The following is an 8,997-nucleotide window of genomic DNA, read 5'->3' on the forward strand; positions in this document are numbered from 1 at the left end:
CTGCTCCCTGCTCCTGCTTCCCTTTGTACACTAGCTCCGTTGCTGGCTGTGGCGTGCTTTGCAATGGGCTAGTGCTGACCTGTCTGAAGTCGTGCCTGAGCTTGGGTCCGGTAGGCTGGGTGGGGAGCGTGTGCTGCCGGCCCTGCCGGTCGGTTGGCCGCCGCAGTGTTGCGTAGGGTCGTCCCCACGCCGAGTGGAGGCGCCGCCCGCTTCGGCGCCGAGGGTCGGGGTTTTGCGGGGTACCGCTCATGAAAGTCGGCTAGCGCCTCCGCTGCGTGGGTAACATAGGACGCTGGTTCCCATGAGACCGACCCATCGGCCCACCGGATCTTGTACTGAAGGAGGTTGTTTCTTCCCCTGCGAGAATCGACGATTTCCTCCAGCTCCCACTCTTCCCTGTTGTCTGCCGCCCACTGCCGTTGTGGCGCGTGCTGCGATTCCCTCAGCCCATCTGGCGTTGGTTCTAGCATGCTGATGTGGAAGACTGGGTGGACCTTGAAGTTTTCCGGCAGGTCCAGGCGGTAGGCGCGTTTGCCAACCTTCTCGAGGATGGTGAATGGGCCCATGAGGGGGTTGTCCAGTTTGGCGCTGGGTCTGTCCGTCTTTAGGTGCTTTGTTCGCAGGTAGACGGCCTCCCCCTCCTCAAAACTAAAGTCCATCCTGGACTTGTTGTATTGAGTTTGCATGGCGACGGCGGCTTTTTCCACGTTGTCGCGGCACACCTGGTGCAGCTGGGCTGCGTCCAGTGGCGCGTGGGACGCGCCCCGCGCGACACTGAGCTGCGCTGGCGCTAGTGCTGGGTGGACTTTTGGCAGGTACCCGTTAAGCGCCGCGTTGGGGGGAACTTTGGTTGTGGCGGATGGACGGGAGTTAAGGGCGAGCATCGCGGTAGGCAGGAGTTTGGCCCAGTTATCCTGTTGATAGTTGCAGTACAGCCTTAGGAAGCCCTCCAGCGTCTGGTTGGAGCGTTCCGTCTGACCGTCGGTCTGGGGGTGGTACGCCGTGGACAGCGATGGTTTGACGTCGAGGAGGCGGAGCAACTCCGTCCAGAACGCGGATACGAAGGTCCGGCCACGATCTGAAACGATGTTGTCGGGTAGGCCGTAGTAGGCAAACACGGTTCGATGCAGATCGTAAGCCAGCTCTTTCGCTGACGCTGTGGCGTTGGTGGCGGTGAAGACCGCCGCTTTGGTGAGTCGGTCGACCGTGACGAGGATGCTGTCGTACGTACGCCCATTCGGCGCCTTGGACGGCGGCAGGCCCTCGATGTAATCCATGGATATGGATCCCCACGGTCGACTTGCTGTCTGCAACGGCAAGAGGTACCCGTACGGGCGGTGGCGCGGCTTCTTGCTGCGGCGGCATGCTGCGCATGTCGACACGTACTTCCGGATGTCTGCACGCCACGTGGGCCACCAGAATTGCGCTTCGACAGCCGCGAGGGTCCCTCGGAGCCCCGCGTGTCCGGCTGTCCGAGCGTCGTGGCACCAAGCCAAAACGTCAGGCACCACATCCGGCGGCACGTAGGGCTGCCCCCGCGCAGTTTGCCAGATCCCATCGACGCGTTTGAGCTTTTTGGCCGCTTCGCGGTCTGGCGGCTCGGCGTCCTGGAGTTTGTCGCGGAGAGGCGCAGGTGGGGCTAGCTGGGCGGCGGCCGCAAAGAGCTCCGGCGACAGGAGCACCTTGTGGTTCGCCGGATCTGGCTTCGCTTGGTCGAGGCCCTTCCTCGCGTTTGGATGCAGGTCCGACCGGCGGGTGAGAGCATCCGGCTTGCCGCCCTCGGTGCCTGGGCGGTAGTGGATCTTGAAGTCGAATTTGCTCAGGACCTCGGCGTAGCCGCCCTGGCGGCGGTTCAGCGTCCTCTTGGTCTGGAAGTAGGTCAGCCCCTGGTGGTCGGTGAGGACGTCGAACGGCCGGTCGAGACCATGCAAGTAATGCCTCCATTCCTTGCATGCCAGCACAATGGCGAGAAGCTCCTTGTCATGGATGGCATAGTTGTGCTCCGTGTCCGTCATCTTACGCGACCAGAACGCCACCGGGTGCAGGGTATGGGTCTTGCTGGAGGGCTGCGCGGCCCCGGCCTTGTCGGCTGCGGCCGCCGCGGCGTCCTTCGGGACCCACTGCGACAGGACCGCGGCGCAAACCCAGTCGCTCGCGTCTGTCTCCACCACTGTGAAACGGTCCGGCGACCAATGGGTGAGGATAGGCGCGGTGGTGAACGCTTTCTTGAGACCGTTGAAAGCGTCCTGCTGCGCGTGGGAAAGCCCCACGCGGCCTTTGGCGCCCCCCTTCAGCGCGTCGGTCAAAGGGGCTACGACGCGCGAGTAGTGGCGGATGAAGCGACGGTAGAAGTTGGCGAAGCCGAGAAACGACTGGATGTCGTGGATTGACTCCGGCTCAGGCCATTGTAGTATCGCTTCGACCTTCTTGGTGTCCATCGTGACGCCTCGATTGGTCACCTTGAAGCCAAGAAACTCGCATTCTGCCACCGCAAACTCGCATTTGTCGAGGGCGCAAAACAGGCTGTTTGCGCGCAGCCGACGCAGCACCTCGGCCACATGCTTGGTGTGCTCCGAGGCGTCGCGGCTGAAGATGAGGATGTCGTCGAGGTAGACGATGACGTAAAGGTCCAGGATGTCGGCGAATACCTCGTTCATCAGGCGTTGGAAGGTTGACGGCGCGTTGCAGAGGCCAAACGGCATCACCAGGTATTCGAAGGACCCCTTGCTGGTACGAAAAGCCGTCTTCCACTCGTGTCCTAACGCGATCCGGAGGAGGTTGTAGGCCCCCTTCAGGTCGAGCTTTGTGAAGATGACTGCCTCACCCAGGCGGTCGAGGTGCATGGAAATCAGGGGGATCGGGTACCGGTCCTTGATGGTGATGTTGTTCAGCGCGCGGTAGTCGACGCACAAACGGAGTCGGCCATCCTTCTTGGGCACGAACAACACCGGCGCCGCGTGGGGGCTCTTCGACGGCCGGATGAAGCCTAGTCGGAGCATCTTGTCTACGTAGTCGTGCAGCTCCGCAGTTTCTTTGTGCGACAGGGAGTATAGACGCCCCGGGGGTGGCTCCTTCCCGGGCTCGAGGTTGATCTCGTGGTCGTGGGCGCGGTGGGGCGGTAAGACTTCCGCCCGCGACTCGTCAAAAACGTCGGCAAACTCGGCGAACTCGGGCGGTAGGCTACGCGTGGGGCCTTCCCCACGCGGGGCGGTAAGGTTGTCCGGGTCCTCGAGGGCAATCCGGCGATTGAACAGCAGTTCGCCGTAGTCGTCCGGGAGGAGCTGGACCGTGGCGACGATCACGTCCGCGTCGTCGAGCGCCTGCACGCTTACCCGATGACGCTCCCGGCCCTCCCGGGTGACCACGTCGAGGGTGCGGCTGTCGTATTTGTAGAGGGGGCGTGCTGACTCCATCCAATCCTGTCCTAGGATGAAATCGAAGGCCCCAGTGGGTGCGACGTAGAATCGCTGTTGCTCGGTGACCAGGGCTTTCGCGATCCGTACGTCGGCTTCGAGGGTGTGAGTGATGGGGGTAGATTGCGTGCCGTCGAAACGGCCAGCCCGAAGCGGCCGCGGCAGCGGTTGGGGCGCCGCTGCGGCGTGCTCCAGCATACGTGGGTGTAGAAAAGACGCGGTCGCGCCCGGGTCAACGAGCGCCAGTCCCTGGGCGCTCCCTACGAAGATCTGACATTCGTAGCTTGGGATGGAGGGGTGCCTATGGATATGAATGACGTCGCCGTCCGCTGTGGCGACGTGGTGGCTCACGGATTGTTGAAGTCGTGTGGCCAAAGCCCGTAGGTCGGTAGGTTCGCCGGACGGGGAGCGGGCTAGGCCCAGGCCGGCGTACCATTTCCCGAGGTGTCGTCGAACACCATAGACGCCGGGTCCACCTCTTCGGCGTCGCCGTCGTGGCCTTCCTTGTCCGCGCGGGGTGCGTCCCACGCTTCGACGGTGTCCTCTGCGGGCCCAAGGAGAAAGATGCCATCCTCGTCAAGCATGGCCGCGTTTGCACGAATACCGCGCCCTTCCTCCGCTTTTGGACAGTCTCGCGCCAGGTGGCGTCCGCCGCAGGTGTAGCACAGGCGGTTTTCCATCCGGTACTTGCGTATGTTGTCCGGGATGGGGGGCCTACTGTCTTTGGGCGGCACCGGCGGGCCCGTGGGGGGTCGAACAGCGGTTGCGCTGGCCTGATGGCCGCGCGTTGCGCCAGACTGGGGCGGCGGTCAGGACGTGGAGTGCCCCGGGGCGTGGGACCTTCTCCACGCGGAGCGCGACTTGATGTCCTGCAAGCGGTTCTCTATGCGCACCGCGGCGTCCATGAAGTCCGTGAGGCCGGTGGTGGCCGCGTGTAGCATCTCAAGCCTGATATTTTCCTTGAGGCCTTCTTCGAACGCGGCCAGGAGTTGCTGGTCGTCGTGGGCACCGGCCTGCGTGGCAAGGGCTTGGAACTCGGCGGCATACGCCGCCACGGAGTCCTTCTGGTAGAGCCGGTTGAGCTTGATGCGAGCGGTCCTCTTTGGGTCCGGATCGCCGTGGAGGCGGCGGAGGTTGTCGCAGAAGGCTGGCCAATCGTCGAGCCAAGAGGGGTGCGCCTCCGAGTTGCGGATGTTTCGCAGACGGGCGCCCAGAGTGCCCGTGATGCAAGACATGGCCCAGGTAACGCGCAGGCGATGGTCGCGGAAACGCTGGGGGTTCATGTCAAAGTACATGGAGCACTTGTCAAGGAACTCCTCCAGATCGGTCTTCTCGCCATCCCACGAAGGGGGCGAGATGCGGATCTCGCTCTCCTTGGCGTCGGGGCGCCAGGCCGGCACTTCGGGGGCAGCCGAGCCAGGGGTTCCCGAGGTGGCCCTGGCGTGCGGGCCGTGGTCGGGTACGCCGGAGAGCGTCTCCGACGCCGCGCGAAGGCCCCTGTCCGTGACGCCCGCATGCATGCGGGCAGTGGCGGCCTCGTAACGCTCTTGGGATGTCATCCTTCCGGCGTGGGGCGCTTCCCGCGCGGCGGTGGCAGTCTCAAAGGGAGCGGTGTGAGCGCCCTCCACCATGCGGTTGTAGTTGGCCATTAGACGGCGTACTTCCTCCATCATGGCAGACGCGTTGGTGGCCAGGGCGGCCATGGCGCTGAGCTCCGCATTGGCCGCTGTTGGGCGCGCCGAGGGAGCGGATTGCGGGGTCTCGGTGAAGGCAGACCCCCTGTCGGAATGGCGGTCGCTGTGCGTCGAAGCGGCGTCGCCGGAAGCGGCGTCCTCTTGTTCCGAGGTGGCAGCTGGGTCCAGGCGAAGTTGAGCCGAAGGGGCCCGAGCGACCGTCGAGCCGGAACGGAGGTGTAGGCCTTTGTGGTCTCCCATCCTAACGTTGTTGGTACCGTTGTGGGTCGATTGTAATGTTATGCCCTTGGGGTCTTGCGAACCGCTGTCGGCCGAGGGCGGAGAGTGGGGACCAAGAGAGGTTGTGGGAGAGTAGCTAGGAATCGATGTTGCACCGTAGGATCACTAGGATACTAAGTACAATCAACGAAGGAATCCTAGTGGCGTACCCCGCCGCCACGGCCGTATGCCCAAAGTGCGTGGGGCCGGCCCCACGCACTTTGGGGCTCCGACTGGGCTGCGGCAGTGACCCTCGTCTCGGCTCCGGATTAACGTCCGAGAGCCGTGGGCCCTCGCCGGCCAAGTCCCGACACCAGCTTGGACAGGTGAGAAGGAATGCAGCCAGGCAGGTACCACAGGGACTTTGACCTGCACTTTGCAGAGAGGCAACAGCCATCCTGGACAGCTTGTGATGCAGCTCAGAGCATGCTGTGGATCCTGGCAGCATGCCTGGCGCTGGAACTGTGCAGCAAGATGGCATGGGTCACCTGGCAGAAGGCACCTTTTGTGCCACCTTTTCACATCATCTCTCCAAGAATCCGAGTGCAAAGGCCTTTTGAGCGGTTGGTCCTGGGTGAGCTGGTCCACAGACATGCAGGAGTGGTGCTGGGATGAGCGGGGCATGGCCTTTGTAACAGCCTTTGCCAGAGCAAGAAAAGCGGGCCCAATCCACCCAGCGTCGGACCGACGACGGTGCGGAGCCGAAGCGGCGGCCCAAGAGCAGAGGCAGGCAGAAAAAGGGCGCTCAACTCCACAGCTCAGCACGGCAGGCAGGTGCCTGGCCTCCAACAGCACAGCGCGCGCCGTCGCCGGCCGCCGCTTCGTCGATGACGACCACCATCGATCCACGACTCTGCCACCCGCGCGACACACCCATAGCCAGATCCTGGCAGCTTGCACCCCAGCTCCATCGAGAGCATAGCCGGCCCCATCCCCCTCTGCGACCCATGCGCTAGGCACATCCGACGGCAAATCCAAAGGGGCATCTCGAGCCTCGACCGTCCCCGCCCCTCGACGCACGACCCACGCATCCCGCCGCGCACCCCGCCACGCACCCCGCCACGCTGATCCGCACCTGCCAACATGGACGTCAGACAACCCTCGACGCCATCCGAGGCCGACGACCTCCTCGCCGGCATCGTAGATCAATGGGAGAGCGGCGGCAAAGCCCAACTGTAGGTCACCAACCCCGTACACCGCCACAAATCCATGGCACGGCCGTACTACCCAGGCATAGACGGCCATCGACCCTCCACGCGGCCAACAGGATCACGACCCACTGAACCTCGAGTCTGCCCGAACCGCTCCTCGTCCTCTCCTTTCCCCGTTTTCCACCGACCCCCAACCCCCGGCTGGCCCCGCGTCGACCGCCTCCAGCCAAGACCTTCTGTCGCAGACGCTGCTCGCTTCCTCGTCGACGGAAACGCCGTTGGCGTCTTCTTTCGCCACTTTTAGCCTACTCCTCTCGGCCTTGCTGCGTCAGCAAATCCTTGCACCAAAACTGTCGGATTCCGCCTTCGCAAGCCTCGTCCGCAACCTTGACCAAGCCGACGGCCAACAACCCGCACAAGGGCAGGACGAGAGCGATGGTCCTCCCACCTCGTCCTCCTCCGCCGCCGCCACCAGGCTCCTCGACTGGACGCTCGACGTCGTATGGGGCATGGACGCAGAGATCGACACCCGCAAGGAGCTGGCCACCGACCTCGGCGAGTCGGACGATATCTCCCTGGGCGCACTGCCGGACTCGCCCGTCACAGCGGCTTCGGCCCGCTCAAGATTAGCAGGTGTCGTCAAGGAACTCGTGGTGAGTGTCTGAACCTGCGGCTTGGGCCCGATCTAGGATAGAGATCTCGCTCTCCACTTTCTCCCTTCGAGATGACACATGCACGGTGGCAGAAGTGAGCGGCCGCCCGCGAAGTACCCGCCGTTCAACCGTGCAGGACTGTTGCGGTTCCTCTGCAGGGAAGCTCGCTCCGGTAGCTCAAGATGAGGCGGCGCCGACCACCAACCGGCGCCTTCTGCGGTGGAAGTGACGCCGGATGCAGCGCTGGTGCTTGCCTGCGCAGCCTCGACCAACAACGCCATGGCGGCCCCTTCACAGCAGGTCGGCGACGCCATGAGCAGCTCGACAGTGCGTCCCGCGTTGTGGGCTCTCTTGGCTAGGTTGGCAGCTCGAGCTGAGCAGATCGGAGAAAGCGGCCTTCCACTCAGCCCGCAGTCGAACAACGTTCCGCCCCGACGGCATCGCCCTCGGCTGCACCAGGCGGCCTGGGACGACTCCGCTCTACTGCTCCACCTCTCCGCCGCGATGGACCTTTCCGACTCGACACCCAGCCGATCCAGCCACCAGCAGCGAATCTGATCGTTGACACCCTCCAACCTCTTGCACATCCTTCTCGCCCGTCCGTCGCTCTCTTCCCAACACCCACGCCCCTGCCCCCTCTCTTCGCACCCAACTCTTCCCGACGACCGGCCTTCAACCTACCACCTAACGACCACGCTGCTGCCGCTGCAGCTCGACGGCTTCGTGTCAAAGGAGCAAGCGTGCGAGCGGCTTGAGCAGGGCCTGCTGGCCGCCGCAGGCCTCATCATCAACGAGGCCTTTTTCTCGAAGCGGACGATCCAGCTGCGAACGGCGCGGCTGTTCAAGCAGCAAAAGTTCAATCTGCTGCGAGAGGAGAACGAGGGCTACTCGGGCCTCATTGTCGAGATCACGCGCGGGATAGGGCCACCCATTGTTGCGGCGTACGCCGACGAGGGCGCGGCCGAGGGAGCCGCACCGCCCGCGCGGCCAGACTCGCCAGTGATGGTGGTGGAGCAGGAATCGCCGCTGGAGCGCAACCGGAGGGCGGCGAGGGTGATGAACAACATCCAGGCGCTCATCGGCTACTTTGACCTCGATGCCAACCGCGTCCTCGACATCATGCTCGACGTCTTTTCGACCAACGTCGTCCACCACTACCCCTTCTTCCTCAGCCTCCTCGCGGCGTCGCCGTGGGGCAAGGATCGGACGGTGAACGAGGCCGGCACAGGGGCGGGCGGCGAGGCCATGGACGTCGACGGCGACGGCGCAAAGTCTCGCTTCGGCACCGTCGACGTTGGCCTGGGCGCCGAGCGGGGCAACAAGACCTGCGCCCACGTCCTCGGCTTCAAGTTTGCCCACTATTGCAGTCAGGAGGTCCGGGACGCCGTGCCCGAGGACCTCTACTACATGGCGGCGCTGCTGGTGCACGAGGGCTACGTGCGGCTGTCGGACCTCTTTTCCCACCTCTCGCCGGGCGAGGAGGGCATGACGCAGCTGCAGGGCAGATACCGCAAGGCGCTCACCGAAAAGGTCTCGAGCGCACGGGGCAACGCGCTGTCGATGGCCGCGCCGCTGACCGACGAGACGAGCTCGGCGCTGAGCAAGGCCGACGCCGACAAGGCCGCGGCCGCGGCGCAGCAAAAGGAGGCGCCCAACCAGATCCTCGGCCTCACCAAGGCGTTCCTCGGCCTCGGCAGGCTCGACCACGCCCTCTTCATCCTTACGCGCTATCCGTGGCTCTGCGGCGCGTACCCAGAGGTGGCCGACGCCTACATCCGCCTGCTCAAGGTCTCGATCTCGCCCGCCTACGACGAGATCTCGTTTGCCC

General features: G+C 64.2%; 5 protein-coding genes across 5 annotated transcripts in view; 3 read left to right on the forward strand and 2 right to left on the reverse strand.

Moving 5' to 3' along the window:
• Positions 1-72, forward strand: part of PFL1_04856 (uncharacterized protein) — a gene marked incomplete at both ends in the record, with an annotated part of 1,608 nt that extends 1,536 nt beyond the window's left edge. Inside the window, one exon of the mRNA XM_007882384.1 lies at positions 35-72. Coding sequence (XP_007880575.1) covers positions 35-72 — 38 coding nt within the window. The remainder of the gene's footprint in view (positions 1-34) is intronic.
• A 187-nt stretch (positions 73-259) lies between these two features.
• On the reverse strand, positions 260-3,413 carry PFL1_06886 (uncharacterized protein; the record flags this gene model as incomplete). The annotated part of the gene is made up of 2 exons (XM_007882429.1): positions 260-271; positions 372-3,413. 2 exons carry the CDS (start codon positions 3,411-3,413, stop codon positions 260-262), a joined length of 3,054 nt encoding a protein of 1,017 aa, XP_007880620.1.
• A 413-nt stretch (positions 3,414-3,826) lies between these two features.
• Positions 3,827-5,347, reverse strand: PFL1_04857 (uncharacterized protein; the record flags this gene model as incomplete). The annotated part of the gene is made up of 2 exons (XM_007882385.1): positions 3,827-4,210; positions 4,307-5,347. The coding sequence occupies 2 exons, from the start codon at positions 5,345-5,347 to the stop codon at positions 3,827-3,829; spliced, it is 1,425 nt and encodes a 474-aa protein (XP_007880576.1).
• A 1,101-nt stretch (positions 5,348-6,448) lies between these two features.
• On the forward strand, positions 6,449-7,267 carry PFL1_04858 (uncharacterized protein; the record flags this gene model as incomplete). Its single annotated transcript, XM_007882386.1, has 4 exons — positions 6,449-6,540; positions 6,743-6,793; positions 6,992-7,169; positions 7,262-7,267. 4 exons carry the CDS (start codon positions 6,449-6,451, stop codon positions 7,265-7,267), a joined length of 327 nt encoding a protein of 108 aa, XP_007880577.1.
• A 181-nt stretch (positions 7,268-7,448) lies between these two features.
• Positions 7,449-8,997, forward strand: part of PFL1_04859 (uncharacterized protein) — a gene marked incomplete at both ends in the record, with an annotated part of 7,209 nt that continues 5,660 nt past the window's right edge. Inside the window, 2 exons of the mRNA XM_007882387.1 lie at positions 7,449-7,496; positions 7,881-8,989. Of these exons, the coding sequence (XP_007880578.1) occupies positions 7,449-7,496; positions 7,881-8,989 (1,157 nt within the window). The remainder of the gene's footprint in view (positions 7,497-7,880; positions 8,990-8,997) is intronic.

Source organism: Pseudozyma flocculosa (genome assembly GCF_000417875.1).
Source record: "Pseudozyma flocculosa PF-1 unplaced genomic scaffold scaffold00016, whole genome shotgun sequence".
Classification (NCBI taxonomy): domain Eukaryota; kingdom Fungi; phylum Basidiomycota; class Ustilaginomycetes; order Ustilaginales; family Ustilaginaceae; genus Pseudozyma; species Pseudozyma flocculosa.